Source organism: Vidua chalybeata, chromosome 17, assembly GCF_026979565.1.
Source record: "Vidua chalybeata isolate OUT-0048 chromosome 17, bVidCha1 merged haplotype, whole genome shotgun sequence".
NCBI lineage: Eukaryota > Metazoa > Chordata > Aves > Passeriformes > Viduidae > Vidua > Vidua chalybeata.
Genome location: NC_071546.1, coordinates 8292186 through 8310443, shown reverse-complemented (window position 1 = coordinate 8310443; position 18258 = coordinate 8292186). Strand labels below are relative to the sequence as shown.

At 51.0% G+C, this 18258-nt stretch overlaps 2 protein-coding genes across 4 annotated transcripts in view; one reads left to right on the top strand and one right to left on the bottom strand.

The window, feature by feature from the left end:
* The first annotated feature begins 3352 nt into the window (after nt 1-3352).
* On the top strand, nt 3353-8362 carry LOC128796889 (uncharacterized). The gene is given in 4 exon segments (XM_053958937.1): nt 3353-3433; nt 7165-7237; nt 7240-7328; nt 7758-8362. Coding segments are annotated over 4 exon segments (660 nt in total). The 3' UTR covers nt 8175-8362.
* A 1624-nt stretch (nt 8363-9986) lies between these two features.
* The window catches only part of DNAJC5 (DnaJ heat shock protein family (Hsp40) member C5), a 30824-nt gene continuing 22552 nt past the window's right edge, over nt 9987-18258 (bottom strand). For all 3 annotated transcript variants that reach the window (XM_053958504.1, XM_053958505.1, XM_053958506.1), the window contains 2 exons: nt 17471-17642; nt 9987-16798 (listed from right to left, as the gene is read on the bottom strand). In XM_053958504.1, the coding sequence (XP_053814479.1) occupies nt 16695-16798; nt 17471-17642 (276 nt within the window). In that variant the 3' untranslated portion in view covers nt 9987-16694. The remainder of the gene's footprint in view (nt 16799-17470; nt 17643-18258) is intronic.

Here is an 18258-nt window from a genome sequence, read left to right as displayed (position 1 = left end):
TGAGAAGGGTTTGGATAAGGCTCTTGGGCACATGGTGGGACTTTGCGTCCTGTGCATGGCCAGGAGTTGGACCCAACAATCCTGATGGGTCCCTTCAGCATATTCTGTGGGTCAATTCAGCGTATTCTATGCTTCTGTGATTATTTTGCTTCAGCAAACCAGCCCTGTGCCCATGCCAGCAGCTCCCTCCAGGCAACTGCTCCTGCCAGCGGCAAACACGGAGCCATCACCTCCCTTCCCACCCTGTGGGCTGCTCCTACCACTGGAATATATGGAGCCATCCTCTCTCCTCCCACACTGCACCTGCTTGAGGCAACCATGGCCGATTCATCCTCAAACGCCGTTTCTGGTGACTTCCGCCCCTGCTGCCGCCATTGCCCTCACGCCACAGCGCCATCTTGGATCCCTCGCGCTCCCTGTCAGCCCGCCACGTTCCTCTCCCTCGCGCCACCATTACCAGCACTATCACACCTAATTTAGTTTCAGGACTACAAGACAGAATTTGTTTTGTTTGTGACAAACTGCTGGTAGCAAACGCCAGGTCGGAAACACTGCGTGGGCGGCAGGCGGCTCCCCTCCCTCCCCTCTGCCTGTGCCTCACTGCCCCCCCAGCCGCAGCCTCTGAGGCCATGCTGGCCACGGGCTGGGGTGGTGGAACACAACAAAAACCACTCTTTTCTTGCCAAAATATTGGTCTAAGGCTTTCTGAGCAGTCCCGGCCATGAGGCTTCATCTCAGCAGCATGGTGGATGCAGCAGGTCTCCTCACCAGTCCAAACTGCCCCACCAGGGTCACGCCATGTTTTTGAGCTGAAAAAAGGGCAAAAGTGGTGGGTTTTGAGCGTGGCTGAGCCCAGCACTGCACAGACCCTGACTAGAACAGGCACTGCTCCAGCTCCCACCTCCTGTTGGACAGCCCAGCCGGGAGCGTGTGGCACATGGCGACACTCCCTAATTCCTCCTCCATAACATGGAGACACTGGAGAAAAGGACTGAAAAAGAAAAAAAAACCTTTTTTTTTTCTCATTGCAGACCACACTTCCAGGTGTCTCATTAAATCAGACAAAAAAAAAAAAAAAAAAAAAAAAAAAAGAAGAAAAAAAGTATTGGATTTATTGCTATCACAAGGTGCCCGTGGGCTCAGCTGCAGCCCCCTGCTGTTACTGGGGTTCCACCTCCCATGGCAGCAACCCTGCTTCTGGCAGTGTCTTCATCCTCCTGCCATCAATAAAATCTCAAACCCCCTATGTGGGACTCCTGCTCTCAGCAGCACCTGCAGCCCCTCACCATCTTCAGAGTCCCACTGCCCATGGCAGGACCACCAGGACCAGCTGTGCTTCACTTCCTGCCTGGCATCCAGAGTGATCCAAACCCACACTGAGGTGACCCATGGCAGAGCCTCTTGAGCACCATCCCCTCGTCACTAAAAATAGATACGAGCGGTTAAAAAAAAAAAAAAGCTGACAGAAAAAAAAAGCCAACAGAAAAAAGGAGAACAATATCTGCTTGACCATCAAACAGCAACCACAGTCATTGCGAGGCAGGAACACCTGAGACGAGGACTTTCGGGTTGTGTTTTCTCTTTCTGCAGCAGATGGGCTCGGTTTTCTCTGAAATAGATTAAATCTCTCCTTGTCTGAGGTAATGGCATGCAGAGCTCCAGTCCTGGGGACTGCCCCTCTTGTGGGCTTCTTGGGGCTGGAAGGGAGCCAGGGGAACAGTGGGTCAGAAGACAAATTCAATTTCCTTTTGAGCTTGTTACCTGCTTGATTCCTATTTGTACAGAAAGACAGAGATCTTGTGGGCTGAAACCTGTGTGCTAGCCCCGATACTCATCTGAGAACTCGGCAATTCATTGCAGGAGTGGGCTGTGCCTAAAGGTCACCTCCCAGACCTGGGTCTGGATGCGCAGTGTCACAGCTCTCCAGACCTTCAAGACCTGGCATGTCCAGCCCATGGCTCTGCAGGGTACAATCTTGGCCAATTGTTAAAAAAATACTGAATTTCCGTGTATTATAAACAAGATTTGTCAGAGCTGGCATCAAACACTCTGCTCCGTTAGCAGAGGCGGTTTTCAGAAGTCGCTATCGAAACGGTGGTGAAAAATGGGGTATTTTGAAGCTGTTGAACGAGCAGTGTTGTGCACAGCGATCAGCCAATATATCCGACAGGCCACACATGAAGGTGTTTGCCTGGTGCCGCTGAAACTCTTTCAGCAGCACCTTAAATCAAACTCATCTAAGCCATCTGCTGCTTAGAGCGATCCTTGGCCAAGCTCACTCACCACAGAGGCATTCAGGAACATCAAAGATATTTGAACAAGGACATGAGGTGACAGGACCCAGTGAGAATGGCTCCAAACGGACAGAGGGCAGGGTAGGATTGGACATTAGGAAGAAATTCTTCCTTGTCACAGTGGCAAGGCCCTGGCACAGTTTGCCCAGAGAAGCTGTGGCTGCCCCATAGCTGGAAGTGTTCATGGCCAGGTTGGGCAGGGCTTGGAGCAACCTGGGACAGTGAGGGTGTCCCTGCTCATTGCAGTGAATTTTCAGTTTAGGTTTGTTGAATCCTAGAATTCCACAAGGAGCTGGAAGGGACTTTAAAGCTCATCTCATTCCAGCCATGGGGTCTTTCCCCTCCACAACAAGAGACACTGCTCCAGATGGGCCTGTGTCCTTTGACAGGTTCCATATTTTCATGGCAGGCAGTATTCCTCCTTTCCCTTTGCCCTCCTCTATTTTACAGGCAAAATGGTTCTTCTGCACACACTGAGGATAATAAAAGATTGAAATAAATTGCTCTCCTCCAGATCTTCTCTGGGTTATGCATCGCTGGAGGATCTGCTGGCTGAGATAGAGTGAAGGGGGATGCAGACAACTCCACAACCTCTGATCAGAGCAGGACAGAGCTTTGTCTTGTGACTCCATTCAGTGAGGCAGCATTTGGGAAGCACTTTTTCGGGGTGGGAGGTGGGAAGGAAGATCTTCTTGCTGAACTGAGGAGCAGGACTTCTCTATCCCCTTGGGGACAGGGAGGGGGAACCCAGAGCAGCTGGACCAAGACTGTAGGATGGCCTTCAGTTCCCACACTGCCAGGACACCCTTTCTCACCTCTGCCTCCATCTAACAGCACTTTCTCATTTTCAAAAGAGTTGAAAGAACCACTAAAACACAGATACGTGTTGGGGTTCCATTTTTTGCCTCACTTCTCTCTGCCACCCTGCCTGTCCAGCGTGTAATGGAAATTTTACCGCAGCCGCTCGATGAGCAAACAGGAAGCCAGCAGAGAGCGTGGCAGCTCGCTGTGGCCCAGCTCAGCTCTGCCGGGGGACAAGAAAGGCTATAAAAGACAGCATGGGGGTGGCAGGGGGAGGAGAGCAGGCCAGAGGGGCCAGGGCTGGCAGCGGTGCAGGGGACCTGGTCCTGGCTTCACAGGTAAGGCAGGCACTGCCCTGCACCCTCTTTTTCTTCCTTCTGCAAATGATTCCTAATTATTTTTGGAAGCATTTTCCACTGTTCTTCTTGGGGCCAATTGAGAGGATTCTGCTATACTTTACTCTCTGTACCAAACTTACTAAAACTTCACCTTGCTTGGAAAAAACTAATTCTAATTGGCTTTTGCCTCTTCTTTTTCATCTTTGCAAACCCATAGTACAAAGGATAAAATCCCCCAAAGCTGCTCATATTTCCAGTGGAGATATTGGAGAAGGTAAAGCTGGGCAGTGGTTCCACAATTCCCTTGCTCCTGTCAGAAAGATTTTTCTTCCTTTTCTCTGAAGGAAATCCAGAGTCCCTCTATTGAATAGTCTTGGCTGTGTGTGGAGCACTCAGAGCTGCATCTGGCTCAGTCCCCACCACAGAAGTGGGAGAGTGTTTGGACCCAAAGTAAAAAATCCAGAAAGGGACTGAAAACAGATCACAGATTCCTTTCACAGCTTTCCAGGCTCGCTCACTTCTTGCATGGAGCTTGTCAGCGGGAAAACACTTCCTTTCAATTTTGTACTGAGTTCATTCATTTTGATTGATAAGCTTTTAGCATTCATTTTTCCTTCAACTCCCTGAAAGGAAGGCGTAGCCGGGTGGGGTGGTCTCTTCTCCCAAGTTACAAGTGACAGGATGAGAGGAAACAGCCTCAAATTGCACCTGGGAAGGGTTTACGTTGGATATTAGGGAAAACCTCTTCACCAGAAGAGTTGTCCAGCACTGGAGCAGGATGCACAGGGCAGTACTGGGCTTACCATCCCTGAAGGAATTTAAAAGAAGCATGGATGTGGCACTTGGGGACATGGTTCAGTGATGTTTTTGGCCATGCTGAGGGAATGGTTGAGCTTGGTGATCTTAGAGGGCTTTTCCAACCTAAATGGTTCTGTGATTCCTTGATTCCCCAGAAGCATGCAGGGCAATATGAGGAGGTTTGGGTGGGTCCCACAGATAACTCCACCATGAAAACAGAGGTAAGGCACTGCTTCTTTGTTGTCTCCTCCAAATTCTTCAGAGGCTGGGAGATCTGGGCAGCTCCACGGTGTGAGGCACATGGCAGGGGGTTCGGCAGCTGCCCCAGCGAGGGGCACCTCGAGGACTGTCTAACCTGAGAATGGTGAAACATCAGGGTCAATCTCAGGTTCGTCAGCCCATGAGATGCCTTCTCCAGAGCGGGACGGGCAGCACTGGCCCCCACCAGCCCCACGGCTGCCACCTCCACCCAGCACATGGAGAAGCACAGCAGGGAGCAGGGGGACACCAGAGCTTCGTCTGCACCCTGGCACGGCTGTTTGTGAGGATGGGCAAGGACCTAAGTGGGTGTCAGCCCCCAAGGAGCAAAGGGAGGAAAGTGGCCGGCAAATCCCACCTGTTCCTCAGGAGAAGCTGCTGGAAGCTCGGCCACACCTTAGTGCTGAAGCTGCCACGGCCGGCGGTGCAGCAGCCGCCGCGTGTGAGCTGCTGCTCATGTGACAGGAGGCTCCGAGTACCAAAAGCACCTAATTAGGAACCTCTCCGACTCCCACCCGGATCTGTGCCTCTGTGTGCAGCGAGCGCAGCCCAGGGGTGAGTTTGGCATCCCTGAAAGCATCATTAACACTTCGCTCCTCACATTCCTGACTAGAGGAGGAGGGAGTGACAGCCCTAAAAGTGACGATAATGAATCCCCAGGCAGTGCACAGGGCCCATCAGCGCTGGATTTGTCAGTAATTTATGAAGGGAGCAGGGGGAAAAAAAGGGTATTTTTAATTTTTCAAGTTGAGCTTCCTAAATAAAACACAAGTCCAAGATACGCTTGTCAGAATCACTGTCTTTCCTACAATTAAATGACTAATCCTAAAGATAAACTCTCTAAAACGTTACCAGCCACAGTGCAGGCCATGGGGGCAAGGGCTGAACTGAGCTGCCTCTCTCTGCGCCTGCTCCTGGCCGTGTCAGTGGCAAAGCAGGAGCAGAAATCTCTGCCCAGAGCCACGGATTCACTCTTCTGAGACAAGGTGGCCCCCAAAGCCCCCTGAGTGATGCTCTGGGCACCAGCTCCTCCTGCTGCATCTCTCCCTGCCACAGGCCCTGGCCCCTCCAAGCGCTGCTTCTGCAGAGCAGCCCCAGGAGATGGGGTAGAAAGGGTTTTTCAGAGACAGCCCAGCCCCACATGCAGGGGAGGAGCCAAAAATTGCTGAGCTGGATGCCCTGGACCCACCAAGTCCTAGCACGGCTTCAAGATTTAAAACCATGCTGGGAGCCCCCATGAGCAGCCAGGTAGCACAGGGGAGGCTCCATTCCCCGCGCAGGGATGCAGTCACTGCTGGAGCTGGTTTTATCTCCCCATGGGATTTTGGGGTCTCATTTGCCCCAGCAGGTGTGGGGATGCCCTGGGAGCTGCAGGCAGCGCTCCTGGCAGTGCTCCAGGCTGAGCACTGCTATCAGGGTAGGGGCCAGCACGGGGTCAGGCATGGGGGATAGGGAGAAAAGCAGCCTCAGGTGAAGCACTGGAAATGAGAGAGGATCTCGATGATTCAGCGAAGAAAAGGACTTTAAAAGCTCACAAAGCCAGCAGGAGGCAGCTGCTCCCCCTTCCTGCCCACCCAGCGCTTGCTCTGCTGCTGGAGTTATTCTGCAGCTGGGGGGGGTTAGGGCCCCCCGGCTTGCCACCCCCACAGACCTCTTGAGCCCTTTCCAGTGACCCTCAGAACTCTGCAGAGCCCTTGTTTTTCACGTGGTTCTTGCCATGGAGGAGGATGGGAGGGGTTCTTGCCATTCATCCAAGTTCTACCTAATGTGGGCTGGTTTGCTTTTCCCCCTTCTCTTAAGTTCCCTAAGAGGGAATTTTAATTTTAGAGACAGCAGTGCTTCTGCAAGGTGAAGGAAGTAATTGCTGAGCTCTGAGGGGCAGGCAATGGAGGCTCCAGGAGGGAGGCAGTGAAAGGCAGATGAGTTCCTCGCCCGTGGATCCCGGGACGCACCCCCAGGGGTGTGTCTGTGCTAGGATCAGGCCGGGAGAAGAACACGCCTTAGTGCTGTGTCAAACGGTGCTCCAGAAGCGCATTTTGCTTCTGCAGTGAAGTTTTCATCTGTGTGACAGCAGCAGAGGGATCACTGGGAGGAGCCGGGAAGCAGCCGGGGCTGCCTTCACCAAACAACTGCCAAAGGAGCCATCGGGAAAACTTTCCCTGCGACGTGAAACGCTGCAGAGCTCGGGGCCGAGCCCGCACACACGTGTGTGCCCGGTGTGCCCCTCTGCCATGGCCACACCTGGCCCCGAGAGAATCGGGGGGCTCCGTGGGGGTGCCCAGGTGCCAGGAACACCACCCGAGCAATGTGGCAGTGTGGGGCTTGGCTGGCGGGTCCTGCTGCACCCCCAGGCACCCCGTCACACACAGAGGGTCTGTGGTGCACACTCATGAACTCACACTCACCTCACACCCCTCACACCCCCCACCCCAGCTCCCCTTCACCTCTCCAACCCCCAAACCCACAACACACCGAGAAACGCCTCCCAAAACATTTGTGCCCGCTTGCACACACACCCCTGCACGCCCCGCACACCCCCACAGCCCCCAAAACACTCCCCCTCCCTCACCCCACGTACCCCCGGGCTCACACGCTCACGAACCCCCTGTGTCGCCCTCCCAGACTCTCCCCGCTCCCATGTTCCCCCAGACTGTCACCCCCCGCGTGCCCCCCAGCCTGTCCCCTCGCACCCCGCGTGCCCCCGGCTCTCCCCCCGTTCAGCACCGCGGACAGATCCCGGCCCCGCTCCATCACGTGGCTCCCCCCGCCCCTATATAGCGCGGGGCGCGGAGCGGCGCGTCCTGCGGGAGGAGCGGAGCGAGCGGAGCGCCGGAGAGCGGTGAGACGCGCACGGGGACCGGGACGGCCGCCGCCACCCCCGGGAGCCCGGCACAAGGAGGGGGATCCCGAGCCCCGGGGCGTCTGGTCCCGGGGAGAGGAAGGTCCTGTGCCGGGAGGGTGGGGGGTGTCCCCTCGCGGGGGGTCCCAGGTCCCGGAGGGTCCCGTCCCGGCTGCCGAGGGTGTCTCATGCCTGGGGGGAGTCCCATCCCGGGAGAAGGAGTGTCGCGTCCGCGGGTGGGGGATCCCAGCCCGCGGGGGTCCCGTCCCCGGAAGGGTCCTGTCCGAGGGGCGGGGGGTGGGGATCTCGTCCCGGAGGGCTTCATCCCCAGGGAATTTCATCCCTGGGGAGGGGGTCCCCAGCGGGGTGAAACCCTGACCGCAGCGGGGGGGTGTGGGGGTCCGGGGTTGGGGGGGGCTGCTCTTACAGGCTTCTGGCCCCGAAGTGGCTGCGATGCGGGTCAGGATGATTTCAGCTGCCTCCGTCCTCGTCCTGCTCTTCCTGCCCTCGGAGACCTGCTCCCCACTGCAGTGGCCCCGGGGTCCGTCCCGCAGGCTGACCCTGGCCCCACAGCTCACCTGGGAGCCCTGGATGGGAGCCCCGAGACCCCCGGTCCCCGCCACCGATTCCCTGCCCCAAAGACTGTGCCTGTTCCACGGGGCAGAGCTCGCCCCGGCCCCCCGAGCCCGGCGGGCGCTGCAAACCGGCAAGAGGCGAGACGGAAAACCCAACTCGTTGGATCTCACCTTCCACCTCCTGCGCGAGTTCCTGGAAATGTCCCGGGAGGAGAGACTGGCGCAGAAGGCGCTCAGCAATAAGCTCTTGCTGCAGAGTATAGGGAAATGAGGGAGGGTCGTTGGAGGCGGGGGAATGAAGAAGACCGACCCCGTAACAAGACACCACGGCAGAGCGGAGAACGGGGGGCATGCTGTGGGCTGCAGCCGTGCCCAGGGAGTCCCCACCTTGCCTGGCAGTGTTCCTGTCGCTGCGTCCCGCGTGTCACTGTTGTGCATTAAAGTCACAGTCGTACCTGCCCTGCTGCCGTGCTCTCGTGCTTCCCCACTGTCAAAAACCTGTGGACCCGAACCAGGTCGCCCCAAAAACACCAGAGCAGTCCCAGATGCTTCCTTGGGTGAAAAAAACATCTGCATAAAGAGCTCTGAATGATGCAGGTAGTGCCACCCCGGCTGGAAGCTGCACCCTGTGACCCAACCAGGGCTTCTCCAGTACCCCTGCGAATGGCTCCAAAAGCTGCTGCTTCCCAACTTTGCAGCAAGTCTGCACCTTTCTGTGTCACAGCTGGGGATTTGGGACAAGGTTTAGTGACACCTGAGCTTGGCGTTTCTTGGAGGAAGATGAGCATTTGTGTAAAACATGGGCAGCAAGAGCATTGCAGCCCCCCCAGAGCCCCCCCCTCCCCAAGCTGTGTCCTCTCTGTGGCATGGAGCCCCCCCCAGCTCAATCCCCCTCCTGCAATCACAGTCCTGAGCTTGGAGTGGCCATTCCCACCCCAAGCTTTGCACAGTCCACTGCCAGGCTTGATGAGGCTGAACTGGGTTTGGGGAGGCTCCCAGGCACTGACAGTCGTGGTGGAAGGAGGAAAATTGTGCCAGGGCCCTGCACTCTGCAGACCAGGGAAGGGGTCAATATCCTTCCCCCAGGCCAGCTCGGCCATTCCAGCCTTCGGTGATTGACTGGGGTGGGCACAGGGCTGGACAGGACCTCTGGCACCCTGGGGACATCAGAGAGGGAACAGTGAGGGAGCAGAGACTTGTGGGGTTGGGACAGAAATCACAGTAAAGATCAGACCATGCCAAGACAGGAGTGCAGGGAAGTGATGAGGAGCATGTGCCCGAGTTGAGCAGCTTGGTCTCAGCTTTGAACCCAGCCTGGCCTGACCCTGCACCCCACTCCTGCCTCTCTGGAAGGGCTGCTTGGCTCCAGAAGTGTTTGGTGTTGCCAGAGCAACATGGGCCACGGGCAGGGACACCTCCCTTTAGATCAGGTTGTTTAAAGCCCCGTCCAACCTGACAACCCCAAGTTAAAACACAATTTTATGCTCACCTCCATCAAATGCAGAACTCACCTTTCCAAAATGAACAATGCCAGGGTCAGAACAGCCGCTGGTGGCACCTGCAGCAGGGACCACAGGCCCGGGGGCAGGACACATTTGTGCTGCCTTAGTCCCCACCTTGGCTTGGATCAGTCTCCCAGCTCCTTCAGCACATCTTCCACTCATCTTTGTTCTCTCCACCAGCAACACCAGGAGCAAACCCAGTGTAAACAACCTGAGTTTCTCCAGAAAAGGGTATTTTTACTGCAGAGACAGCCCCTGTTGCCTCCCTCAGCCCTGCATACAATTCCCACCCCACGAACAACTCTAACCTGCATTTACACCCCAAATGCCTGCCAGGGTCCAGCATCACATAAAGATCTTTGGACTTTCGGGCTCAAAACCAGGCCAGACCCCACAGTGGTGCAGGAGGGGTACAGGGGAGTGGCTACAGTTCCTGCCCCAGGGACCCTGCACCCAGTGCCCATCCCAGGGATGGGTGACCTCTCCCACCTCCCACTTCCCAGCCAGCCCCACCCTGTCCCACAGTCCCTCCCTCTCGTGCCGGAGTTCCAGTGTGCAAATAAAGAAAGAAAAATCCGATGGGCATTTCTGCATTGAAAACATTTATTTTACAACAGTGGTTTCCGATAACTTAGCAATCTTTATTTTAGTTTATATTTGGACATACAAGACACAAATTACCATGCTAAAACAGAAAATAATTCCTTCTGCCGTCGCCGCGGGTATGTACAGGAGCTCAGTAGTATCGAGTGTTACAATCCACGAAGTTCAGACAGCCACGTCTACTTACAGACAACTCAAAGTATGGTCCTTTAGTAACATAACAAAATAGATATATGTCTATATTATAATTGCTTCTCAGATGCATTTATACTTTGATTGTGGTGGGTTTGGTTTGGGGTTTTTTTTACTATTTTTTTTCTTTTTTAAAGATGGGCTCTCTCTATCCCCCACCCCCGCCCGAGTTGAAGTGCAGTGCAAATGTAGGCGCGTCTCTCCCGGCATCCTCAGCTCCCTCTGGCTCAAAAAGGGGCCAGGAAACCAAACCCCACAAGGAATTACACAGTTCAGGGCCTTGCTCACATGCAAAATGAACATAAACCGCCTGGGATGTCAGCGGTGACACCAACCGACCCATCCACACCCCACCCCAGCGAGGCAGGCAATGGTGGGAGGGGAGGGAGGAAGGAATGACAGCGATCAGGTCAGCATCCAGCATGGAAACAGCGTGTTTGGAATTGGCAAACTTGGAGTTCATCAGCTGTGATGGTCACAAACAGAACTTCAGCGGTGCCAGCAGTAAAAATCTCCCCAGTATTCCCCCAGTTCTGCCGTGAAGCAGGAACCCCTGGTGTGCTGTGTGTCAGGAACAGCCTGAGGAGGAGGAGGGTGGTGGTGACTTTGTCCAGCATGGCTAGAGGGGACATGGTGGGACTCACATGTGCATCAGCCACAACCGCTGTGCCTTCACATGGATCACTGCCAGCTTCAGGTGTAGGAATTTCAGAACTCCAAGTCCTTATGGAACCAACCTGCAAGAGGAGGGACAGCACCTGGCCGTGCAAACCCCATGCTGCCCATGTGGGAACTCCCCGAGCAGGGTGTAGGGAGCAGGAGATGCTTCTCCTGCTCCTAGGACCCATTTATTTATACAACAGGCTCCTTCACCATGTCCTCACCAGTCCCTCAACCCCACAGGTTGGGTTTGGGTTTTCCTGCAGCTGAGAGCAAAGAAGCACATTTGTGGCCACACAAAACTCACACCTTCCCCCTGTCTGGCTGAGTTCAGAGCACTACCTGGAGCCAAATCTCCTGTTTTTACCACCAAAGAAAAACCCAAGCTGCACACCTGTTGTATAAATATATACATATGTGCATATATACATACATACACACACGTGATGCTGCAGCCCATGCCCTCAGCACGGGGTGGACCTTGCTCTGTGAGCTCACCCAGCCCCGCTCTGGGGAGTCCAATGTGGTGAAAACTAGGGAAAAAACCCAAATCCATGTGTTCTATCACAGCTTCAGTGATGAGCACATTAACCACATCTAAACACCCCACGTGCCAGCTGCACAAGTTCAGTCACTCCAGAGCTGCCTCTGTGCCCTCTGCCAGCTCTCCCTTCTCTCGTCCTAAGGAAAGCTGGAGCAGGCAGAGCTCTGTTCTAGCCAGAGGAGCTGGGACAAGGGGCAGCTCATGAAATTCAAGTAGATTGTTAAATTTTTGGAATGGTTTGACAATTAACCGCTCACAGACTGCAAGAGAACACCCACAGGGCTGGGAGAGGGAGCAGAGAAGACAACGGCACTCGGGAATGAACAGCCAGTTTATATAAGAGCTTCCTCTATACATATACATACATATATATATATATAACCACCAGAAATTCCCAGCATCTATCCTTTTAACACCAAAATGAACTGTGCATGTAACATTGGCATAATGAAAGTTCGTCTTCCAGATTTCTGGCATTTGGCATGTGCAAACATCAGACAGCCAGCTTCCCTCCCGCGGCTTCTCCTCGTAAAGGAAGTGTCTTCTTGGAAGAACACAGGAATTGCAGTCTTGCTGAGTCCCAGACAGTCCCAGAAAGCCTCCAAAGGCAGCTCGTGGAGGGGACCATGGATCTTGCGGGAGCTGAACACTGACAAATTTCCTGCCACCTGGTGAGCTACTGGCTATCTTCTTTCAAGATATTTTAAGCAGCTGTTGGTACAATGAGTTACTACAAACTAGATGATCTCCACTAGAATACAGAGAAGCAGCACCAGATGCTGAAGCATGTGAAGTTTATATTGACCTGACACTATAAACTATTACTGGGGGGGTTACGGTTCAGTGCTCCAAGATTAATGCATTTAAACACCATTCGGAATTACTGACACGAGGTGGGGGCTGCAAACTGCCCTGACCACCCTGCCAGAGTGACCTGTTAAACATGATGCCAAGATAGAGGTGCACTGGGTACAAAAAACCTGCAGCATAAATTTCCTAAATTATCCAGAACTTGGCAAAAAGATCAAAGGGCACCAGAGGAAGGGCACAAAGTAGTTGAGAGAAGCAGGTGCCTCTCTCAAGGAGCGTGCGTGGTACAAATGCTCTGGAACAGCCCCTCAGAGTGCACAGGTGTCCCCCCCACACCACTAAGCTGCCTCACAGATGGGACAGGAATAGTTTTTCTGCCAGGCTCCTGCCCTGGTTACACCTCTGTGAGGTGTTTACAGGCTGACAGGAAGGGTTTGGAGAGCTGCACTCCCCCGACCTGCAGGACTGGGTGTCTATGTGCCATGCCCAAGCCCTCCTCCTCAGTTCTGCCCCTCCAAACCTCCAAGAGGATCCCACTTTAAGAACACTAAGAGTGCTAATATCTAAAGCAGTTTGAAAAGACTACAAATCTAAAAAGAAGACTAAAAAGGGAATATGGCTCTAAAACACCACTGCATGGGACCAGCAAAAACCGATACCCTATGGGATGCCACCGAGGTCTTACATAAATTTATATACAGATAAATATTTAAGAATTTCCTACAAATATCACTAACAAAATGAGACTGGCATTTAAGGGGTGCAATGCCCCTTCAGTACAGTGCGTTTAGGATGTTCCCATCCCTAGGGAGGATGGGCAGGACAGATCCAGCACCTCCTTTTCCAGCAGCTCCATGCGCCAGAAGGGACAGCCAGCACCTGAGTGCTCTCAGCAGCAGCTTTCCCTCCTCACCTAAGCTAGGAATGGCTCTCCATGCACCACAGGGATAAATCACTATCCTGAACACCAAACTCTCCAGATGGGATTCACCCCAATGGAGCTACAAGTGCTAAGGAAACCAGTGCTGGAGAGGTTGGATGAGCTGGATGGAGGCGGCCGAACGACTGGAATGGAGGACTCAGGCAACTTGTACAAATGATACAACTTTAAAGAAACAAATAAATAAATAAAATCCAAGCTCAAGTTTTAATTCTGGCAACACGCTGGACAGAGATGGACAGTGGTCAGGTTTGATTTTGGAGGGAAACATTCTGCACTAAGCCAGGTCAGGCTGCAGCACTGGGATGCTGCAACTTCCCTCGCCCAAGCTCAGAAATCCTGTCTGAGCTTCTCTGTCAAATTTTAAACCATTATTTCCAATAGAACTTTGCATTTACTAGGATTCTACTTGGTCATTATGAAGTGCAACTCGTGTTAGAGCCCAGGGTACTCTTGCACCTCCAAGAGGGGAAAAATGGGCATTAATGTACTTATGTGCCATGACACGGTTTTGGCTTTAAAGAAGGAATGTTTAAATCACTTCCTTACATAGTTCAAGAAGAACTTCACAAATACACGACGATCCTAAACTCAGAGATTAGGCAGTAACATGGGCAAACTTGAAACAGCTTCAAAAACGTGAATATTCCTCTAGAATTATGTTTTCCCATCATTCCCTGTAACTGAGATCTCAGAACGGTTTCCCTTGGAGCATCTAGCACAACTCTGGCATGTAACAGACTAATTTCCTGTTCACACACCACCCACAGACAGAACCAACAGGAAAGCAGTCTCTCTCCAAACTCATCCCTTGTTAAGCAAAGATCTAAAACTGCAAACTTATCCTGGATGTCATCTTTCCCCACAGATAACTCTTCTGCCTCTGGTCCCCGTGTGCTGCCCACGCTTCAGTTCCCTTGTCAGGAGCCTGCAGTGACTCCAGGTGTGTCACACACCTCCCTGGAGCCACAACTTCCCACCAGCCTCTCTACTTCTGTGGAAACAGCCCAGAGAGGTTAAGAGATAAGAGTATTATCCAAATGAACAGTGACAAGCAGCCCCCAGCACTGGGGGTAAAGCTGCTCTGCAGCAGAGCAACACCCAACAACAATCTCCGTGTTATCCACTGAGATGAACACAGGGACAGGGAATGGAACAGCTCCCAGGGAAGAGCCCCTCCCTCATTCACAGACTTGCCCTGCTCAGCCACACTCATTTACAAAGCCAAAAAACCTCAGTACCTTTTTTTTTTTCTTTTTTACAAGAATACAACTTGCAGATACAGGCAATTTTAACCAGTGAATGTGGAGAGGACAAAGCCTGCACATGCCCCACCATATTCCAGAGGGCAATTCTACACCAAGAACAGGCTTCAGGCAAAATCTACAGGGATAGACAAAATGATACTGGGTTTAAGCCTAAAAATGGCTTTTTTTTCCAAGGGGTCAAAGAAAGACATTAACTAAATAAGGACCTCAAGCCAAATCATACACAAATGTCCTCAAAGTCATCCAAGTCAGGAAAAATTAAAAGTATCTTGCACTAAACTGCCACATTTCAGGTCTGTCAGGACTATGGGCAAAGAAGAAATTACTTAAGGAGTGTGCTGCTGAAACTGAGCCATTAATTAAAAGTAACAGATTTTTGGGGGAATTTTGGGGGCTGGATATGGTACTAAAATCATGCTGATCTGCAGCAAGCTCCTATGCAGGCGAATATGTGCTTGTACCAACAGCCACAGCGAAGTCTGGGTGTGCAAACACTCCTCACTGAGCACTGAGACCATGGGAAGAACATGTTCTCCTACCCAGCACGTCTAACATGGTTTCATGGCAGATTTCACATTGCTCATGCAAAGACAGCAGGAAAATATATTCAGAATAGTTCTCTGGGTCCCTGCCCTTTCCTGGCAGTCTTTATGCAGACCAATGGGTCTTTACCCTCCTTCAAAGCACCACCTGGAGCTGGTGAGGGAGCAGCAGACACGGGGGGAAGGTGCCAACAGCCCCTCCAGAGAAAGAGGGGAAAACAGATCAGGGGGATGGGGGTACAGGGACAGTAGAGGCATTGTGATATAAAACTGTAACGATTCAAATTAATGAGGCCATAATTACCCACTGAAAGTGCCAAGTGTGGGTTCTCTGGAGCTGTTCTAGATCTGACTCTGGATCACCTAAAGCAGGACTATTGACAACAAAACACACCAGTAATTCAGCAGCTGCCTAAAATGCCTTTTTCAGTTAAACCTCAGTAAACCACAGTTTCTAGAACAGAATTCGGACTTGATTTGGTTTCAAAATAGTACAGGAAACCTTTCAGTGGTTTCCATATAGCTGTTCCAAAGAAAAGAGAAACACTGGTGTAAACAAATTTAAATGCAAGACAATGTGCAAATTATACAATATAAACACAAAGAAAGGTGGTTTGTTCTTTAAAACTCATTTAAGTACTCCACAAAGATGTTCATTAAATTAAAGGGTTAGTGTATTATAAAAGCTTTAAAAAAAGACATGTAATACCCCATTTGCCTATTATAGTCTCAAATTATTAGAACAAATTTTTAAACATCAATTGTTTTTAAACATTTCTACTGTTGCCTACTGTCTGCATTTTACCATTTGCTCAGTGAGAGCCAGTTAACCAGTTTCACTTTAAGATTCTCATGCATTCAGAAACAAAGCTGCACTATTTGGTCTTTAGCATTACAGGAAAATAACTGAACTCAAATCAAAACAGAATTGTGCTTGGAGTTAAAATCCCACTGCCACCACCACAGGAGCCCATTCCCAGTTGGTTTTGGTTCCATTGTCACTGGAGATCGCCTCATACACAACGAGCTGTTCAATTTACTGTTCAAAGATTGGCAACTCTCCCTTTTTATTTTTCAAGGTAGATTTATTTAAGCTGAAAACCAGCATTAGAGAGGACTCCAGCTCTGCAGGACTGGCATTTTTTGGTTCTTGGCTTTGTAAACTTGCTTAGATAATAACACAGGAATAGAAGGAGGAATGAAAGAATTGGTTTGTTGCACTCAAATGAAAATCCTCAACTTCTAAAGGTCTTCGACAGCTCAGCTGTACAGAAGAGCAGTGGCTTCTGTGACACTTTTTAAATCTCATTTTTAGGCCAGTACTGCTGCTTAAAATGCAGAATGTCTCCATCGCACTGATATTGTGACAACTCAATACGTTACACCACAGACATTTAACGTAACTCCGTACATGCTATAAAAAAACAAAAAACAAAACAAAACAGGAGAAAAAAAAAACAAACAAAAGAAAGGAAACAAATAAGACCGTAGCTAAACTGCTTTAAATACTGCATGCTACAGCACTTCACGTATCGTCGAGATACGACACTGAAAGGTGACAAAAGGCTGAAGGGATTACAAAATATTTTCGGCAGGTTGGAAAGCTGCCCTCTTACTGTGGCAGAATTATTCCCCCTCCCCGTTCTCTACTTCTAATGTTCATGATTCTAGTGTTGAGTTGGCCATGTATTTTTTTTTTTTATCCATTCTAATGACAGTGTTTCCTTAACTTAATTAAATCCATCAGTGTGGTAGCTGGGGTGAGAGTCAGCTGTGAGCTGGGTTGTCTCTGTGGCTGATGCTGGCTGTATCACAATAGGTGCGTCTGAGGCCTCTGAAAAGTGAAGACAAAAGGCTTAGCACACCAAGGAACAAACACAGCACTGTATGTTTTGGTAAGCACATCTCCCTATAACACTATTTTACACTCCTTTAGCAGCATGATATTAATTCCCTGATTTTCAGTGCGCACACAACAGCGTTCACCTCAATTCTACATGTGGGAAGTTTATTATCATTTCCTTTTTCCTGTAAAAGCAGCTGATCCTCACCCACCATTCAGCAGTGCCCATCAAAAATGTCATCAGAGCATACACAAAGCTCTACAATATTTTAAATGATTGGTTTAATCCTGCAGAAATAGCTTCACAAACAGTATTAGAGCTACAAGGGTAGCAGTGCTACTTCCTCTACACCTGACACAATTAAAGCTGCCTTGACACCCCCAGCCTTTGGGTACAATATGCATGGTCCATATGTCACCCCAGGATGTGGAAGGAACATAATGATGGTCATTGACTGCTCTGAAGCTGATCCCAGCTAGGTTCAGTGAAGACCCTCCAGGTGTTTTTAGCAACTTTATCTCTGGTGCCAGCAGAGTCTCGTGGCACAAACATTCCCTGCTCATCATCCACACCCCAGGACCTGATTTCTCCTCAACCAGCTCACTGAGCACTCCAGAAGGGACTGATGTTCATCCTAGAGAGCTCACAGCATTTTCACCTACCCCTTTCATCTGACTGCAACTGTGCCTCCAAGTCCTCTGGAGAGACGTAGAACTCCTGCTCTTCACCTTCGGGAGGTTTGGGTTTACACTTCCCACAGCAACAATTACAGCAGCAGCACAGACAGCAGCAGCAGTAGCAGGCTGTGATGAGCCCACAGAACACAAACAAGGCCTGCAGAGGACAGAAAACACAGAAATAGTCATAACCTGTGTCTACTGTGCCATGAACCACAGAGTTTGTGAGACTTGGATACAGAATCAAGAGAGCAAAACCACACCAGTCCAGAGACAGAACTTAGTAGCTACAGCTGTACTTTATCACTGAGAAATACTTCAAATTATGTGCAAAAGTGGCTATGGTTCTCCACATTCACTGAGGTGAATACTGCCAGCCTGGTTTGCTTGAGTAATTGCTACAATTTAAGTTAAGTGGACTATTTTGCTGCATCTGGAAGAAGGTACAGGTCTAATAAGCACATCTGTACTAAAATCCAGAGGTACAGCAGTTCAGGACAAGCTGTAACTTGCATAAATAACCCTGGAAAAGACTGAGCTGTACCAGCTGATGCACAGGCCATGATGTACCTACAGCAGAGACTTGGAGCAGCCCAAGGCTGTGGGCATGGCTGAGGATTGATGCTCCCAGCATGTGAGCACAGCAGCTCCATACAAGCCAGGTCTGCCAGGAGCTTATCACAGTGACTATGGGCTAAATTAAAGTCTTCCTATAGGTCACTGTGCAATTATTTGAAAAAAATAATTTTACAGATAGCAAACCAGCATGGTGA